At 36.4% G+C, this 21,297-nt stretch overlaps 1 protein-coding gene across 1 annotated transcript; it reads left to right on the forward strand.

The window, feature by feature from the left end:
- The first annotated feature begins 657 nt into the window (after positions 1–657).
- Positions 658–2,081, forward strand: LOC107759816 (aspartic proteinase CDR1-like). The gene has a single exon (XM_016577830.2). The coding sequence runs from the start codon at positions 760–762 to the stop codon at positions 2,074–2,076; it is 1,317 nt and encodes a 438-aa protein (XP_016433316.2). The 5' UTR covers positions 658–759; the 3' UTR covers positions 2,077–2,081.
- Positions 2,082–21,297: the final 19,216 nt, after the last annotated feature.

The following is a 21,297-nucleotide window of genomic DNA, read 5'->3' on the forward strand; positions in this document are numbered from 1 at the left end:
AGAATACTGATATATTGCCTCTTTTCGTCTTCTTGAGCCGAGGTTCTATCGGAAACACCCTCTCTACTCCCTCGGGATAGGGATAAGGTTTGCATACACACTATCCTCCCCAGACCCCACTAGTGGGCTTTCACTAGGTCGTTGTTGTTGTCTTTGGCTTTTAGAATACAACCAAAAAAAAGAAGAAAGGAAAAGATCAGAAACCTGGCATTTTATCTAGACTTGGCTGGAGTTGGTATATTCAGTATGGCGATATAGATAGATGAGATGACTCTTTTCTTGGTGATATCCAGTTCCCTTGATTTAGACGGATAATTTAAGTTTTTTTTTTGGTGTTCTGCTAAATTTTGTTATTATTCTATATTTGTTTTTTAAAAATTTAAAGTACAGTACCAAAAGTTAACTATACCAAACTGACATTGAAGTCAAATTAAAAATAACTGGACAGTTCCAATAAAGTTTAATTTTTGTTATATACAATAGATTAGTTAGAAATTAGTATGCTATAAGATTGATAAATAGCTGATTCTACTCGGGCATTGGCATCATCAGACGTCAAACAAAGCTTGGCATATCAGACAAGAAAATTATTAAATAGTAGTAATTGAAATAGAATTACAGATTACATCATTATATTTCCGGATTAATGTAATCTCCTTAACTCCTTAATCTAATTAAAGAAAAACTTTAATCTCCTCATTTTGAATAGATGTCTTGCCAATATAAATCACATCACACGGTCAATTGCTAACAAAGCAAATGCCTGAAATGACTAAAACCATGGCAAATAGTGTAACACATTATTCATTTTTCATCATCTCTGCTATTCTAGCTTCAATATTTGCCTTCACCAAAGCCACGAACAATAGTTTTAGCCTTGATCTCATTCATAGAGATTCACCAAATTCCCCCTTTTATGATCCTTCCTTAAGTTACACAAAGCGAATGAGCAATTCATTTCATCGCTCTTTCAATCGTTCTAAAGATTTTGGTTCAAGATCCTCGAGCATTGTTGCTTCTAACAATGGAGAGTATCTTATGAAATTCTCCTTAGGTACACCCCCTGTACATACCTTAGGAGTTGCTGATACTGGTAGTGATCTTACTTGGACACAGTGTTTGCCTTGTAAACATTGTTTCAAGCAACAACCTCGTCTCTTCAACCCGAAAAAATCCTCTACGTACAAATCCTTACCTTGTAATTCCAAAAAGTGTCATGCCCCATTTTCAACTTCTTGCAACAGAACAAAAAGGACTTGTGAATACCAAGTCATGTATGGAGATCAATCATACAGTGTTGGTGATTTAGCGACAGAGACGATACGATTTGGTTCGTCGAAAAATACACAACTCTCCTTAAAAAACACCATTATTGGGTGTGGACATAATAATGCAGGTACATTCAGTGGTGACAAAGAGTCAGGCATTGTAGGACTTGGAGGTGGGAAATTTTCACTAATTTCCCAAATGGGATCCTCAATTGGAGGTAAATTCTCGTATTGTTTAGCTCCGTTGTCTCAACACAATCATATTCCCAAAAGCAAAATATATTTTGGTACTAATGCTATTGTTTTGGGTAATAAAGTTGTGACAACACCTTTAGCTAAAAAATCTCCAGCAACCTTCTATTTTCTCACACTAGAAGGTGTAAGTGTGGGTAAAAAAAGATTGGATTTTCGAAAAGTGTCTTTTTCTTTTGGAGAGGGAAATATTATTTTGGACTCAGGGACTGTGTTAACGCTGTTTTCGCCCGAAATATACGTTAAATTAGAAGCAATGGTGAAGGAGGAAATTAAATTGCCAACAGTGACAGATCCAACAGGTGCACTAAGTTTGTGTTACAAATCTTTGTCAGTTGAAAAAATTCCAATCATAACTATGCATTTTAAAGGTGCGGATGTGAAGTTGGGACCATTAAATACTTTTGTTGAGACAAGTGAAAGCTCTATGTGTTTTGCTTTTGCTGCATCATATGGTGTTTCAATTTATGGGAATATTGCACAGATGAATTTCTTGGTTGGTTATGACTTAAAGAGGAGAAGTATATCTTTCAAAGCTGCTGATTGCTCTAAATAGTTGCATAATTGAGAGTTTATAGATAGGAATTGATGCAAAATCTTATGGTTTTTGTATTAGCTGATTATCTTTATGAATATTTAATTAAAGTGCAAACAATTGAACTTCAATAGTAGAAAAATGTGCTAGATTATGATTATTGACATACTCAAGCTATTGGAATTCTTTTTGTTTCCTTTGGTTTCTTTCCTCTTTTTTTGGTAAATTTAATTGTGCAATGATTTAAGGGTGTGTTTTGTATGAAGGAAAATATTTTTTGGAAAATATTTTTCAATTTTCTCATGTTTAGTTGGCTTAAATATTTTGAAAAAGTGCAAAAAATGACTATATCCATAGGGCTTGTAGAAAGAAGCAAGCAATAAAGCGCATTGTTCTTTGAAGTAAAGCTTTATATGACTTAAAGAGTACCATATGACGATATAGATGGATTTAATATTCAGTATTCTGCGGACATGAATATTAAATTTCATAAATTTTTTCACAGATTTATGTAATTTGCGTCTACTGTTTTTTCAAAATGAACTAATCCATGCAATAAATGAAATACAAAGGAGTCAACTTGAAATCGAAGATATTAGTGTTGGCTCTGTAAACAACGAAAGAAAACTTTATCGATGTTGGACTCAACCACAATCAATAACTCACAAATATTGCATATACGTCTTTCTTCGTAAAATAAATTATACCAGTTAAAATTCAGAAATACATATTTTCCACCCTATTTTGTCTCAAAAAGTTTTTGCACATTTAAATTTTACGGGCTAATAAAAAGAGTTTTAAGTATCTTTGTTTATGGATTCGCTTGATCAGTTACAAAAATCAAATCCGATTGATCAATTATCATAACAAAATTAAAGCCATCTGAATTCAATTGATCAGTTTCAGGAATCAACTCTATCTGGATTTGATTGATCAGTTACCTGTTTAAAATTAAAGCCATTTGAATCCGATTGATGAGCAACATGAATCAAATTAACGCTTTAGCCACCATTTAACAGCCCTAGCGGCTCAAAGGCATCTGAATTCGATTGATCAGTTAACGGAACAAAATTAAAGCCGTCTGAGATCGATTGATCAGTGGTAGGAAACAAATTAATGCCTTGGCCACTGTTTAAGAGCCCTAGTGGCTCAAAGACATCTAGATCCAATTGACCAATTATCGGAACAAAATTAACGTAATCTAAATTTGATTGATCAGTTGTCGGAATCAAATTAACGTCTTGGCCATTGTTTAATAGCCCCAGTGGCACAAACCCATTTGGATTCGATTGATCAATTACTAGAATAAAATTAGATCCATCTGAATTTGATTGGTCAGTTGTAGGAACTAAATTAACGTCTTGGCTACCGTTTAACAGCCTCAGTGGCTCAAATCCATCTAGATTCGATTGGTCAATTACTGGAATAAAATTAGACCCATCTGAATTCGATTGATCAGTCGCCGGGAGCAAATTAATGTCTTGGCCATCGTTTAACAACCCAAATGGTTCAAAGCCATCTGGATTAGATTTATCAATAGCATGATTCAAATTACCGTCTTGGCCACCGTTTAACAGCTCTAGCGGGACATCCATCAGCATCTGTTGTAGGAATTTCAGTGGAATATGTGTTATCATAAGGGAACACTAAGCCACCTTCGAACAGTTTCCTACTATAACTCCTATCGCCATTGATTCCGCAAGCGAGAGCACCGATAATTAATCGCGAACTCATATTTTCAAAGAATAAGTTATAATATACTATGAATTAAATAAGAAGTACATTGAAAAAGGCAAAATTTGAGAATTGCATTTACTAAACATGCATATATGTTAATGTTAGTATATATTCATCTATTCAAGCCAAGAAATTTGTGACACAATGCAATACATGGTGAAACAAATTATTTCCAGAATATAGAATCAATATTGAATTTTTTTACCTATTCTCGTTAACTCTCATAGACGAAGAGGAGGTGAAGAAATTACATACGTTACTAGCTTCTCGAGCAGTAGTGGACCAAGCTTATGAGGGCTTTAATATGTAAAGAAGGGAAGCAAGTTTTAACTACATTGACATTTAAGAGTATCAACTAAATTAACATTTAATTGTTAAATTCAAAACGGAAAAAACTGATGTATGGACAAGGAAGTCCACATTTTAGACTCGAAACGTAATACTCTTGTTCCATTTAGTTGTCATGAAAAGTTCTTACACGTCATCTAAGAAAATGTTAATCAGAAGAGTAATTTTATTAATTTATCCTTATTAATTCCTTAGTCTTTGACCACATTAAATCCATTTTCAAAAATTAAATTAACTGTATTTATGTTTCTCTAAGTTTTAGAACAATATAATTAATGCTAGATGGTCTAAATTGACAAGTATTTAAGAATAAATGGAAACGGAGAAAGTCCATTTAAGTAATCTGAACCTTGCAATTTAAAGCACCTTTAGAATACTTGAAAGTTAAAAACATGTAATATAATCAATCAACAGGTCATCCTTGTTCATAGGCCATAGCGATTGGGAAGTTCTCTCCAAACTACGTACTAGGTCTAAGGGTTCAATACTGGTACAAAAAAATAACAATGAGGTATTCTAAAATACCTCTATTTTAAAAGATAAAAAAACAATCAACATGCTCATTGGAGATACTCGAATCTGAAACCTAAGGGATCAAAGGCTACAATGCCTTTGTTTATTGAGTACTAGATAAATTGACCTACTTATAGTTACAGTTACAGTTACGGATATTGCAATATAATTTATAATGCAAAAAAGTTGGCCTACATGCAATTAATGGTGAAACTTTTTTCTAATGTTTTTTTGTCATTGTTGGAATTTGAACCATGATCTTCAAAGTTTAAATTAACTTTATTGACCACTAAGCTATGTCCTTGAGTCACTTTAGTTATGGCTATGGATTGGATTGTGCTGCGTGTAAGCATGATAAACCATGTTTATATATTTAATCTGCAAAATGGAAAATTTAATTTGGAGGCCTCAAACTACAGGCTTATTTTTAGAGGTCGTCGTAGTACATTTTTCTTATTATTCACGTCCTATATTTGTTGTTGTAGGCCATGTGTACCAAAATCCATTTGAGTCGTGTTAGCCTCAGTTGTTGATTTGTCTTATAGATCACCAACACACGTTTTAGTGCTTTGATTAAATTGCTTACATAGATCAACATTACTTTGCTTAAGATCTAGTATTCCAGAATGCATAATCAAGGACGACGTACATTGGCCAACTGATAAAAATGAATTTAGTTACGTTAGAGAATTGAAAAGGTTATGAACGACATACGCTCTGACTTATTAATACAATATATGAGGCGAGATTATAGGAAAGTGATGAATCTCATAATGTGTTACATGCAAATCAAAGGAGTTCAAATCCATCTGTGATTTCGATTAATCTATAGGATCATCACTATAGTCATATGAATTTGATTCATCGATTATCGGAGCCTGATCAATGCCAATTGGATATTGATTCGATTGATCAATTTGAATAGGATCTTGATCACCGTTTAAAAGTGGCTCACCCTGGCATAATATTTCCGGTGAAGGCGGCGGCGGAGGAATTTGAATGGTATCTGTTTCAGGGAAACCAAAAATGCCTCCGGGGAATCCGAATAAACCCCCAAATAATTTTCTACTATAATAACTCCCTTCGCCTTTGATTCCGCTAACGAGAGCTACCACAAGAGCAACAACCATAATTAATCTTGCACTCATATTTTCACTGCAAATGTTTTAAAAAGAAAAAAAAATAACGTTAATGGTTTAATAAAGTATGAATTTTAAAAAAAAAATAGTACAGCGAAAAGGGCTAAACAATTCTAAAATTTCAACACGCACGCATATAATATATTCATCTATCAAGTACATCAACCAAAAAAATCGTGATACAATACAAATTAATTCCAGAATATAGAAAAAACAAAGTACTGAAATAATTAATGGAAAGAAATTACATACATATTTAGCAGCTCCGATCAGTGAATCAACCTTGATGTCCATCGGAGGGCTTTATAATTTGTTCTGAAATAAAGAAGGAGAGTCAAAATTTAATAGCATTAACATTTATATTAGCTAAATTAATTAGCATTTAGTGGTTAAATTTATAATGAAAAACTGATGTCAGGCAAGGAAATCCACATTTAGACATGAAACGTAATGCATTTGATCAAATCCGGACCTGCAGGTCGCAACCATAGTTTGCTAAATTTAAAATCTTTTAATATTCAGGATCGTGACACTGACTTCTATATGAGATTTTAGAGTTTTATTTATAATTGTTATAAAACAATAAAAGAAGAAGAAGAGTATTGCAGAGAAAAGTAGGGAGAAGAGAATTTTTATTGATATGGGATGAATTACAATGGAATAGAACCCTCTATTTATAAGGAGAGATTGACTTAGCCACCAAGCAATAAACCCTAAAATCTCTCTAAATATAGATATTCATCTTAAATAGAATTCTATTTATAACACTCCCCCTTGAATGTCTATTCAATAAATAATGTGCCTCGTTAAAACCTTAACTAAATAAAACCCAATGGGAAAAAAAATTCTCGAGAAGAAAAAAGAGGACACATATCTAACAATACGCCTTTTTGGTTGCCTCGTTAGAAACCTTGCAAGGAAAACCCAGTGAGACAAAACTTTGTAAGGAAAAAAGAGTACAACGCGTATTAACTCCCCCTGGCGAGAGCATTAATTCATATCTTTAAGCATTTGCATTCCAATCTTGTGCACCATCTTCAAACGATCTTTGGTAGAGACTTGATAAATAAATTAGCCATATTAACTTGAATGAATATTTTGCACCTTGAAAACATCATTCTTGATAGAGATGTAATGTCTTCATAAACTGTCGTAGAATGACCTTTTCAATATCTCCATAGAGGTATTCTCGCTATCACATTATCATGCTTATAATTATAGTAAAATACATGTGTGCACAAATTACACTTATCATACGGTACTTCGGGACCAAGAATTGTATATGCTTCAAGCGATTTAAATCCTTCAAGCGATTGTCATATAAGTTAAGTCATATACGCCATATAATAGACTTTAGATGCATATCAAGTTTTTATGTCATGCTAGACATATAAGATATCGGAAATTGATTGCACATACCATTGACTTTATACTTTCAAGTATTTGAACTACATGTCCAAAACTACATGTCTTTCATATTAAACCAATTTTATTTGAACCGTGCATCGTTTATTTGGCTAATATTTTTGTATCTGTCTCGACAGCCTTAAGTTCCCCATCTATACTTAGCGCTATGATAGATGTCGTCGACGAATATTTTATATCGGTTCCAATATTTTTTCATAAAGACATAACATAGAGATCTCTTCATTTATATATTCAGGTACCTGAATCTCTCATGAGACTTTATGAAGTGTTATGTCATGTGATCTTCTAGATCACTTGCCTCCTTTATTATGATCATTTTGATCATTTGCTCATCTTCTTTATCAAGAAGTTCTATTTGAAACCAATTTGTCTATACACTTTAAGCGTACCATAGACTTTGTCCTTCTAGGACTTAATATGAGCATTTGCAATGAGAATATAATTACTTTCTTTGGGTCAGCAAATGCGTCTGGCATGCTTTGCAATATTATTGCAGATGAATTATCTATTTATGAACTTCAAGTTCATATTATCTTATTCGAGGATCGAGATGTATAAATAATAATTCATTCCACGTAACTTTTTCTCAGTTGTTTATCTTGTCTCTCCCTCATGTTAGAAAAACTAACTTTTTTCCTCAATTTTGGGAACTCATCTTTATGCGTTATGGTGTTAATCAATATATACAACGCACATCAATAATAACAAGATGAAATTATTTGGTTCCTGACCCCGAACCACTTGTGAGGAGAGAATATAATATATTTTCGTATATAACGTATATCAAACTGATATAGATAACTTCGTTCTCATAAGCAATATTTTAGCTATTAAGTGGAGGCACTCAATAAATCATTTTGCTAACCAACTGTGATGTAACCCATCTTATCAAGATAAACTATCTTGGATAGAAAATTTGGAAATTATGCTCTAAATTAAATTATTGAGCAAATTACCTCGTGTGAGCACGTGATTTTTGCCTTAACGAAAACTACTCCAAAAATAAATCAAAAATAAAATAAATTTCTTTTACTGTGTAATTTTTGAATTTGCGTGGTGTTAAATATTTGTGTTATGTCCGTAAAAGTTTATTTTGTCATAATAAAATGAAAAAATAAAATAAAATACATATTGCATGCATATAGGATTTAATTATGCATTTAAGAGATAATTTAAATAAAATCACAAAAATATGCATTCGTTCTATTTTTTACTGTGTAATTAATGTTTTGACTATGTGTTAAATAGTTGTTATGAAGTAATTAATATCTTGTGTAAGGTTAAAAATTGTTTTGTAATTTTATTAGGATTTTTTTATTAATAATAAAATTAGAAAATAAAATAAAATAGAATGGGAAAATCGGACCTGGATTTAAAATCCAGGCCCAAATCAAATTACACTTCCTCAGCCCAATCCAAACAGCCTGTCCGGTCCAGTCCCAAGCTAAGACCAAACGACGTCGTTTGGTCACCTCTCATCAAGGGCCGTTGGATTAAGTCCATCCAACGGCCAAGATTTCATCACCCTAACCCAAGACCCTTACCCGATCCAATACCCGGTTCAACCCGTCCCCCTAACTTAAACCAAACGACACCGTTTGGTTAAGTGAATAGATCTCAGCCATCCATCCAGCCTAATCCAACGGTCAATATCCACCCACCATTCCCCTATATAAACCCATAATCCTTTACCCGGCCCCCTAACTAAACACCCCCCTTCTCCGCTCCTGTTCATCATCGTTCCAAACAGACCCCTAACCCTAGCCGCCCCTATTCCCCTTCGCCTGAAACCCGGCGGCATCAACGCCGCCGGTCACCACCTTGACACCCCAAAACCCTCTGAACGTCCTCTACACAAATATGACCTTAAATTCCTTCGAATCAGGCCCCAACCCTTCGAATCTTAAATCGAAGGTTGGCCTGAAAACCTGATCTCAACCAATCAGCCCCAAATTAATACCATGGCTTCCCCTAACAACCCTTGTTATGGATCTGAAGTTAGTTTGGCTCGAATCACTTCAGAGCTTCTCGAATCTTCTTTTGAAGATTCGAGCCAAACAAAAATTACCCAGATCTGTTCCAAAGTGACACCAAATAACCCCTAGGCTTCCCTCACCCTTGTGTCGTACTTGGTTTCCCTCGAATCTAACCAGAAATGATTAAGCCCCAAATCGAACCTTCAGGAAACCTAGAAATACCAAACTTCTGGATTTTTGTCCAAATTGATTAAAGGATTGAGGTTTAATCGACCTTAGTCGAAGTATTTTCAGTGGAAAATACTTCGACTAAGGTCTGTTTGATTTCAAACAAAAAATCCGAAAGCCGAGTTGAGTTCGAGTCTAATTGAAGATTCAGAGGTATTTTCTATTTCTTTGTGTATTCTACGTGTATTGTTGTCTATCTTAATAGCTTGTTAATTTTTCATGATTTTATTTGATTAATTCTGTCATCTTTGTCTCATGCCCGTATATATGGTCAAATATGAAATTAATTCTGTTGGTTGTGAATATTTATAATGTAAGAAATCAACTCGATTAAGTTCGTCGATTAGTTATATTATGAATTCTCATTCATAATAATACTAATTGAAACAATCTGTTTTCTGTTATTAGGTACTGTTTGTTGACAGATATTGTAGATAATCATTTTTAACTAATACTCGTCAGTTAAATCATCCTGGTTTATATGAATCTGTCATAATGAGTGTTGTATATATGATATTGTTTGAACATTAAAGTTTCAGGGCATTGTCAGGATTGACAATGATCCTGTGTGTGTTGGATTTTGGTTCAATGTTAAATCCAGTCTGAATTGTTATGATAATTTCAGTAATATGTTGTTATGATGTTAGTTCTGAATTCAGTGTAATATTGCTGTAATGTCCAATTTGAATTCAAGTTTACAAAAGTTGGTCAAATACAATTGTGTTAGGAGGTTAATAGGATTGGTTATAGCTGTAAATCAGAAAGGTAGTTAAGTTTATACAGATTTTAGAATCTGTTTTGCAGTAGGTTCTGATTTTTCAGTAATTACAGTAGGTCAGGGGCATTTCTGGGAATGAAACAGTAAAGAACAGGGTGTTAGTGCTAGTGTATTATAATGTAATGTTAATGGCTATATTTAAGTAATAAAGGGGGAACAAGGGATAATGGGGCTGCTGAAAATCATGTTAGGATCACATAAAGTATTAAAAAGTAGTTTTTAATGAAAACTTTTTAATTTTTAAAGGGAAAAAGGGTCCAACCACCATGAAAAAGGTGCAACCAGCCCTGTATAAATACAGGGACTGGACAGACCTTAAGGCAGACTGGAAGAGACCTTAGAGACTGAAAAAGAGAGTTCTAAGAGGGAAAAGAGAGAGTTTTTTTTCAGAGAATAGGGGCAGTTTTCAGAAGAAGAGAGTTTGAGAGATTTTAGGAGAGGAAAAAGAAACAGAAAGGGAACAAAAGGGCAGTCACACACACACACAGATATACAGCAATAGAAACAGAAAAAAAAAATCAGAAAAATGGGAATTTGAAACTGAAAAGAAATTGAAATTTGAAATATTGTTCTTTTGTTGAATCTGTTCAACCTTACTTGGTTTCACTGATTCAGTTAACATCTGAAGTGTCCAGTTAAAAAATAACTGTACTGTGTATCTGTTTTCTTTGGATCTTATTATTGCTCAAATCTGTGGGAATACTGGTATTTCGCTGTTTTTGTTACTGCTGCAACTGTTGAAACTTACTTCTTCTACCTCCATTTCCAGGTACATATCTTTTTAAATTCTATATTGGAAAGAGATTCAACATGACTCATCAATGAAGCTAGAATTGAAATGCTATTTTCCAATTGTCCAAGTTCATTAGTTTTAATTTCATTTTTTATGTTAGTTAACTAGTAGTGAATTCAATTTGATAGCTATGAGTTAAATTGTCTTATTTTGAAATTCATATAAAGTTTTTGTAATAATGTTAGCCATTCCGAAATCTCATTGGTATAGATATATGTGAATTGTCAAAACAGGGAGTAAGGCATAAAAATGGGCCATTGATTACATCCCATAATACCATTAGCTAAATGTAAAGATTAAGAAGTTACATTAGTAGAATATCTTGTAACAAATATGATTTTGTTTAAGATTGGTATAAGTTATTATATGGTATGATGACAGGTATAATCATATGAGTAAAGTAAGTTGGTATAGCTCATCATGATGTTAAAACGTTATGAATGTTTACGCCAAACAGTTAGGTTGCATGTAAGGTAACTTTGTTGAATTAACTTGTATAATAATTCCCTTTCTATAAATTCGATGCTTATCTATCTTCATAAAATAAAGTGACCAAATAATTAGGCCTATTAGATTAAAAGCGAGTATATGAGAATGAAAAGAGATGTACAAACATAAATTGCCACACTTTACATCAATGATAATTAAAAATAGAATTTGCATTAAGTAAATAATGAAAATTCTCGGAAAATATTTCCTTCCTTTATGAATAATTTATTTTCAGTTTCATATGCAATTTATTCTTTGGCATATATATATATGTCATATTTGTTTTAAAAATAGTATTAATCATATTTTTATTCTGTTCTTTGAATTTGAATAGTTGGAATGAATATAACTTATATTCGGAAATCATAATCGACGAACAATCTTTAATAGATTGCGAATTCTTTTCAAAGAATTTATAGGCCTCTAAATAGGAGTTTCTCATGATTTTCACATAAAAGAAATACATAATTATAATAAACAATTTGTGGAAAATCCCTAAACCATTACAAATATTTTGCGCAATTAGGGATACGTTCGCGTACCCTGATTATATTTTTTAAAAGCAAAAATTCGGATTATGCGTACGCGCAATTTCGAACGAATATTTAATAAAAGGATTTTTCCAAAGGCGTCAAATCAATTTCATAAAAACCCGAGATGTACGGTTCACTATTCAAGAAAAACAAATATTCTTGATTCGACACAATTTTGAAAAATGATTGCTTAATAAATATATTATCAAAAGTTATTGTGTACACGTACGCGTGACACAAGTCCGCAATTTTTTAAAACACGAATATACGTACGCGTAATTCGATTCAAAGAAGGGTCCTCAAACACAGTAAGTATAAGCGGTAGCAAAAATCATGCAACATCAATATATTTAATAAAAATCAAGATAATTAAGCCAATAATAAAAACAGTTAAGCGACCGTGCTAGAACCACATAATTCGGAAATGCCTAACACCTTCTTCCGGATTAACAGAATTCCTTACTCAGGATTTCTGGTTCGCAGAATAATAAACAGAGTCATATTCTCCTCGATTCAGGGATTGAAATTGGTGACTTGGGACGCCTTAAAATTCCCAGGTGGCGACTCTGAAATAACTAAATAAATCCCGTTTCGACTGTCCTTTAATTGGAGAAAACTCCCCACGCGCCCCGCGGGCGCGGCAAAAAGGAGGTGCGACAGCTCTGGCGACTCTGCTGGGGATTAAAAGTCAAACTGTAACCCAGAACCAGTGGTTCAGGGTTTAAAGAATTCGAGCTTAAAATATCTGTGTTAATTGGTTTTATTTACTATGAGATTTTCAACTGTTTATATGCTAATATGCTAAATGTTGCTGTTTACCGCTTTAATATTATTTGAATTGTGAATATATACAACTGCTACGAAACCCCCTTCTTTCTGAGTCTTCTGAATTTATGGTGTACACGTGCGCGTGACCCACCTTTCTGTTAGAGTCGTACCAAATAAGACGGAGTTGGGACAAGTAACTAGGCCGGGCAGACTTTCGTGCTCCCGGTACGTTGCCCCCGCTTTGGCTCAAACTGTCCGTTTGGGTAAGCCAGGTTTAGAACAATCAACCTAAGGTTTTACACTTAGAATAACTCAGCCATGTACCAGATCCCTAGTAGGAACGAATATTTGCATCATATGCATTTGGCCTTGGAGACTCAACACAGGGGTTGGGTCTGTCTAGGACAGGTGAACCCAAAATAAAAAGACCATCATGATGCATCCTACTTGTTACTTGTGCATTCATTTGCCTCAAACATGCTTGTTGACCAGCTTAAATAAAATCATGGTAAGAAGAAAGGAATAAAATGGGTTGTTTTAAATTTCGAAAAAAAAAGAAGAGAAAAGGTTTTAAATCTTGAAATAAAGGTATTTAATAAATAATAATAATAAAAAAAAAATTTCGAAAATTACTTTTTTAGTATAAATTTTCAAAAAATGAATTTTGACTTTATCAAAATTAAATTTCAGATACAAAATGAGCATCACACAAAGCCCCTCATCCACAAGTACGGAAGAATTTCTATGTCAGCTTCAAATGTGGTGGTATGATTTATGCGAAGACGGTCAAAAATGGGTCGTCAAGTATTTGGGAAATCTCACGGACATTATGAAAGTTAAACCCCGTGATGATCTGATTGCAGCGTTAGTAACTTTCTGGGATCCTGTTCACAATGTTTTTCGTTTCTCTGACTTCGAGCTTACTCCTACATTAGAGGAGATAGCTGGATATACTGGTTTTGACGGAAGTTTAAGAAATCAAAGCTTGATATTCACAAAGGCTCCTTCAGTACATCGATTCTTCGGTCTTTTGAACATCAGCAGTCAAATCAGGAAAAGCAATGTCATCAATGGATGTTGTTCCTTCAACTTTTTGTATTCAAGGTTCGGAAAGTCAGATGGGTTTGAAATTCATGAAAAAGGCCTTACTAATAAGCAAAACAAAGACACTTGGCAGATCACCGTCGATTTGCTTTCATGGTGGCTTTTCTAGGAGTCATGGTCTTCCCATATAAAGAGCGAACAATTGATATTCGCACCGCAAAAGTTGTGCAAATCCTTACCACCAAAGAAAATCACACCCTTGTCCTCATCATTCTATCAGATATTTATCGGGCTCTGACTTTATGTAAATCAGGAGCAACGGTCTTCGAAGGATGCAAAATTTTGTTGCAAATGTGGATGATGGAGCATCTCCAACAACAGCCCAAGATCATACAATATGGGTCAAAAAATGATAATTGCATCGAGAGCTATGAGGAAAGAACAAAAAATTATCAAGCTCCAGAAGGGATAGAAGCATGGGTATCTCATCTAAAGGCTTTAACGGCAAATCAAATTGAATGGACTCTGGGATGGCTCCCGATGAGGGAAGTAATACATATGTCAACCTCAAATAGTTATCTACTACTATTGGGATTAAGAAGCATTCAGCCGTATGCACCACTAAGAGTCTTAAGGCAACTAGGGAGATATCAAATAGTTCCTGATGATGAAGATTTGAGTATGCAAGTAATCGAATTACACCCAGAAGCCACTATTCCCGAAGCTCTACTTCAGCAGATGTGGAATGGATGTCGATACTTGAAAAGTGATACTCAAGTCCCAGACACTACAAAGGGTGAGATGAATCCTGGATATGCAAGGTGGTTCGAAAAACGGTCTCGCGTGGATGATGTACCAGAACCTGAGCTGAAAAGGCCAACAAAAAGACCCCATGTTCAAAACTTCAATGATAAAATCCAAGAGCGGTTGATCTGGGGAGAAAAAGAAAAGGGTACAAAGCAACTATCCATGCCCTAAAAGAAAATCTAAGAAGCCTCAGTTTGGAGAAAGATTTGCAAGAACAAGAAGCCGAAGGCGAGAAAAAGAGTCTAGCTTGTGAGAATGAAAGTCTTCATGCTCGATTCCAAAAAATGAAAAGAGTTTCTGAAACGCCAAAGAGGAGCTGGAAGGATAAAAAAACCATCGCCAATCTCTTTGAAAGAATGCAAGATTATGATTTCATTCTTGCGGAAAATGAAAGAGCATTGAGCAAAGCAAAAGAAAAGATCCAATAATTAAACGAAGAAGCCAGATCTAACAAGGAACGCCAAGATAAGCAATCCGAAAAAGACAAGGCACAATTCAAGAAGGAAAAAGACTATTGGATGCGATCAGAAGACCAGCTTCGTGCACAACTAGAAGAGGCAAGAAGATGCAACAGAGAACACCAACAAGCAGACCTCGACAGGGAAAGAGCGCAAGCAAGATTAGAGCAGGCCAGACTCCGAGCTTTGTTAGAATCAACTCTAGATCGTGAGAAACGTGTTAGAGATATAGCCACCACTCGTCAGCAGCAATTGCAAGACCAAGGCCAACGTCTCCAAGGTTTCAGGGCACAAATCCACGACCTGGCGGTCTTCACATCTCAAAGTTATGTAAACTGCCAAGGAATGGATTATGAAAGATTTACTGAACATGCGCCCACTTTTGCTCGTCATCTAGCAATGGAGTTGGAAAGGATGTATCGTACGCTTGGAGGCCATCCGGGTCAAGCACCACATTGAGCAGATAATCCAATATTTGACAACAAAAACGGAAAGTGGGGCATGTTGTGAGATGTTATGAATTGTATCTTTTATTTAAGTGTGTGTGTTTTCAATCCATTTTCTTAAAGTTTTCAAATGTAATTCCATCTTTGTGTAATGAATAAAAATGATTGCCTTTGGTCCGAACTACGCAAGGTCTGATTCATGTAAGAACATGATACGTAGGCAATCTCTCAGATTCGACCACCACGATAAAAGATATATATATAATAATGAATAACAATAAAAATTTCAAGAAGACTGGGACGACACAAGCAGCCGAGCAAATGCATAATAGAAAGGGATTATTTGTCTAGGAGCATTGCATCTCAACGTGTTATTATATATGTGTTAAAATCTCAAAACTAACAAGTTTGTTCATTTTCAGAATTCAAGCAGTTAGTTTCTCTAAAGAGTATACTGGCATATTATCACTATCACACAAGATCAAAAGGACCAATACCCGAAAGTATGTCTATCCCAGATGTTGACACAGGTATGGAAATAGAAGAAATGGATGTTGGGAAAATGAAAGAAGAGATGTTTAAGCTCAAGCAGCAAATGGCTGAGATGTACCAAGCTTGGTCTACAGGACAGTTACCCCCATCTTACCCAAATAACCCTGCTCCATCAAAGACCCAAACTCAGGATAATATCACCACTGAATTATCCCCAAGTTTTCCCATTTATCAGCACTACCGAGGCACTACCTCTCAGACACCACAATCTCCACCTCCAAAGCCAGTTCCGTACCTTCCTCCACCTATGACTCCTGTTTTCGTAGCACCTCCCCCTGCTACATTTCACAAATCTCCTAGTGAGCCTACATTCCAGGCCCAGGACAACCAATATTACCCTCCGGAGCCCACCCTCAAAGCCTCCGAAATTCATTCAACCACTCCTCATTTTGATCTCCCAACCGAAATTGACAAGCCAGCCAAAAATGCTGAGCAAGAAGAGATGTTCCGGAAGGTCAAGAGTCTAGAACAATCGTTCAGAGACATGCGAGGATTAGGTGGGCAAGTCAGTGTAGCCTACAAAGATTTATGCTTATTCCCCAATGTACAATTGCCAGTTGGTTTCAAGATGCCCAAATTTGACCTATACAGCGGGCACGGCGACCCAGTAGCCCACTTAAGGGGTTTCTGTAGCAAGATGCGAGGAGCTGGGGGAAAGGATGAATTATTAATGGCATACTTCAGTCAAAGTCTAAGCGGATCAGCTTTGGAGTGGTATACACGCCAGGACCATGGAAGATGGTACACCTGGGATGACCTGGCACAGGCATTCGCATACCATTTCCAATACAATCTGGAAATCATCCCAGATCGGTTATCTTTGACCAAATTTGAGAAGAAACACAATGAGAGTTTCAGAGAGTATGGTTTTCGGTGGAGAGAACAGGCAGCAATAGTAGATCCTCCTATGAAGGAGAGCGAAATGGTAGACTACTTCCTCCAAGCCTTGGAACCAACTTACTATGCCCACTTGGTTTCAGCGGTTGGAAAATCATTCAACGAAGTAGTGAAGATGGGAGGTATGGTGGAAGACGGCCTCAAGACAAATAAAATCATGAGCTATTCAGCAATTAAGGCAACTACTCAAGCTATTCAAGGCGGGGTAGGAGGAATCGGAAGAAAGAAGAAGGAGGAAGCAGCCGTAGTTGATTCAGGAATTTGGCCGGGACCCAGAGGTTCACCGCTTTACTATAATCAACAACGACCTCGCCCATCAGCTTACCACCATGATTCATCCCAAAACTACTATCACCCTTCAGAGCCTCATTTTTCCGTTAACCATGCTCAAGCATACAATCAGCCGCCTATTCACACCAATTGGCGTGCTCCTGTCACATCAAATACTTACCCACGAGCATATCCCGGACCAAGTTTCAGGCCTAGGCCAGCATTCAGGGGAGAAAGGGAACAGAAAAAGAAAACTTACACTCCATTGGGAGAGTCTTACACTAGTCTGTTCCACAGGCTGAGACAGTTAGACATGCTGAGACCAATACAATCCAAATTACCCAATCCTCCACCAAAGAATCTGGATTACACCATTAGCTGTGAATATTGCTCCGGTGCACCAGGCCATGATACGGAGAAATGTTGGCATTTGAAAAATGCAATACAAGAGTTGATTGATACTAATAAAATCGAGGTTCAAACCCCCGAAGCTCCAAATATCAATAGAAATCCAATGCCAGCCCATCAAGAGGCTAATATGATAGAAATCATACAAGCTGATGGGAAGACAAAGAAGCCGTCACAAACTGTCATGATGATCAAGTCTCATGAAACCAAGCCAGATAAGCAGTTAACAGAGGAGAAGCCGGTATCTAAGCAGAACAGAAATGGTGATAGACCATCTATGATAATCGAGGAGGGATCATTGAGCAAAGTTGCCGCAAAACAAGAAAGGCCGAAAGTGATAGTACCAGGGGTTGCTAACAAACCCATTATATTTGTGGAAGGAGCACGTACAGATCAAGTTATTATTGCACCTGTAATCCAGCTGCCGATCATCAAAAACAAAGCCATCCCATGGAACTACGAACGAGTGACTGTAATGTACAAAGGCAAAGAAATCAAGGAAGAAGTGTGTGAGGTGCAAGGCTTGACCCGTTCGGGAAGATGTTTTACTCCCGAAGAGCTGAGAAAAACTAAAAACAATCCAATGCCAACAAAGAGAGCTGTGACGGAAGAAGAGGCGGAGGAGTTTTAAAGAAAAATGAAACTCCATGATTATTCTGTTGTGGATCAATTAAAGAAGACCCCCGCTCAAATTTCATTGTTGTCATTACTGATCCATTCAGAGGAACACCGTCTGGCGTTGATGAAAATCCTGAATGAAGCTCATGTTCCTAAAAAGATCTCTGTAAATCATTTGGGCAAAATAGCCAACAGAATCTTTGAGACAAACAGAATTACATTTGCTGATGATGAATTACCTGTGGAAGGTACCGAGCACAACAGAGCTCTTTACCTCACCGTGAAATGTGAAAACTCCGTAGTAACCCGGGTATTGGTTGACAATGGGTCCAGTGCAAACATATGCCCTCTCTCCACTTTAAACAAATTAAAAATTAAAGAGGAGAGGATCCAGAAGAATAGTATCTGCGTACGAGGATTTGACGGTGGAAGCAGAGATTCATTTGGCGACATAATGTTGGAACTAACTATAGGGCCAGTTGAATTCACAATGGAATTCCAAGTGTTGGACATATCTGTTTCTTACAACTTGTTATTGGGTCGACCATGGATCCATGCTGCTAAAGCAGTCCCGTCAACACTACATCAGGCTGTCAAGTTTGAATGGGATCATCAAGAAGTAGTCGTGTATGGAGAAGAAAGTTTAAATGATCACAGCAGTACCATTGTACCGGTCGAGGGAACAGAAAATGACCAGGGACCATGGATATACCAAGTGACAAACACAGTGTCGATAGAGAAAATTCCAGAAGGGAAATACCTTCCGAATCCAAGGATATCCTCTGCATCAGTCATGATAGCTTATGAAATGTTAAAGAATGTCTTTATACCTGGCAAAGGTCTGGGCTTATCTCTGCAAGGAATTGTACAACTAGTATCTCTCCCCGAGAACTGGGGAACATTCGGTTTAGGGTTCATACCCACCGCCAACGACGTAATAAGGGCCAGGAAGTTGAAACACCAAGCATGGGTTCTTCCAAAACCAGTACCACATCTGTCAAAGTCTTTTGTCAAGACCGGCACTAAAAATCACCCGATAACAACAATTCCTAAATCCCGGGTCAATCCTGAGAAGGAATTAATTGAAAGGTTCGAGATATTGTTTAGTGATGTGAATATGTTGGAAAGCGGAGAAGGGTGTAGCAACGCAGAAGTTCAATTCGTTGGGCCAGAAACAAAGCTCAATAATTGGAAAGCCACTCCTCTCCCAATTCGAAAGGAGTCTTGGTAGTTTATTTTGATTTTCTTTCAGTTTGTTTGGGTTATTTCAAGGTTGTAATCCCAAAGTTTATTTTACAGTCGGTTTGAAGTGTGCAAAACCTTGTTATCTTTCGTCATCCAATAAAAAGCAGTTTCCTTTTTATTATCATTCCTAATAGCTTTCTTTTCTTTTTCTTCTTTCTTGTACAGTTCCTTTTACGCTGGCTCTAGTGATATGGCATGCATGAGGAATCCTCAGCCCAGTCTTAAAAATCAATCTGGTTCCGAAATATTAATTCAAGAAATATATTGTGATTATGAATCAGAATATGATGAAGATGAGGTTTTTGAAGAGATTAGTAAAGAGTTAATTCACTTTGAGGAAAAAATCAAACCTAACTTGAGTGATACCGAGGACGTCAATATAGGGGACACGAGTAATGTCCGGGAAACTAAAATAAGTGTCCATCTCGAACCAAAGATCCGAGAAGAGTTAATTAAAGCACTCATAGAATTCAAAGATGTTTTTGCATGGTCGTATGACGACATGCCGGGCTTGAGCACTGATTTAGTGGTCCACAAATTGCCCACCGATCCAACGGTGCCTCCTGTCAAGCAGAGGCTGAGAAAATTCAAGCCTGATATGAGTATGAGAATTAAGGAAGAAATCACCAAACAATTGGAAGCAAAGGTCATTCGAGTCACTCGATATCCTGTTTGGTTGGCTAATGTCGTTCCTGTGCCAAAGAAAGACGGCAAAATTAGAGTATGCGTCGACTATCGCAATCTCAACAAAGCAAGTCCAAAGGATAATTTCCCATTACCCAATATCCATATTTTGATCGACAATTGCGCCAAGCATGATATAGGGTCTTTCGTGGATTGTTATGCCGGGTATCATCAAATTCTATTGGATGAAGAAGATGCAGAAAAGACGGCATTCATCACACCATGGGGAACTTATTGCTATCGGGTAATGCCATTCGGTTTAAAGAACGCCGGGGCAACCTATATGAGAGCAATGACCACAGTGTTTCATGATATGATACACAAGGAAATTGAGGTGTACGTGGATGATGTGATCATAAAATCAAAGCATCAGGCCGACCACGTTGGGGATTTGAGGAAGTTTTTCTTGAGACTTCGCAGATACAACCTCAAGCTTAACCCTGCCAAATGCGCATTTGGAGTTCCATCCGGAAAGTTGCTGGGATTCATAGTCAGTCGACGAGGCATCGAGCTAGATCCGTCAAAGATTAAAGCCATCCAAGAACTGCCACCTCCAAAAAACAAAACCGAAGTAATGAGTTTGTTGGGGAGGTTAAATTATATCAGCAGGTTTATTGCTCAGCTCACAACAACCTGTGAGCCAATTTTCAAATTGTTAAAAAAGGATGCTGCAGTCAAATGGACCGATGAGTGTCAAGAAGCGTTCGATGAAATAAAAAGGTACTTGTCAAACCCACCCGTGTTGGTCCCGCCAGAGCCAGGAAGACCTTTGATTCTTTACTTAACGGTTTTGGAAAATTCATTTGGTTGTGTATTGGGGCAACATGACCTCACTGGCAGAAAAGAACAAGCCATCTACTACCTTAGCAAGAAGTTCACAGCTTATGAGGTTAAGTATACTCATCTGGAAAAGACATGTTGCGCCCTAACATGGGTAGCTCAAAAATTGAAACACTATTTGTCATCCTATACTACTTACCTCATTTCTCGGTTGGATCCATTGAAATACATTTTTCAAAAGCCTATGCCAACGGGAAGACTTGCAAAGTGGCAGATATTGCTCACAGAATTCGACATCATCTA

The sequence above is a fragment of the Nicotiana tabacum genome, unplaced genomic scaffold (genome assembly GCF_000715075.1).
Source record: "Nicotiana tabacum cultivar K326 unplaced genomic scaffold, ASM71507v2 Un00470, whole genome shotgun sequence".
NCBI lineage: Eukaryota > Viridiplantae > Streptophyta > Magnoliopsida > Solanales > Solanaceae > Nicotiana > Nicotiana tabacum.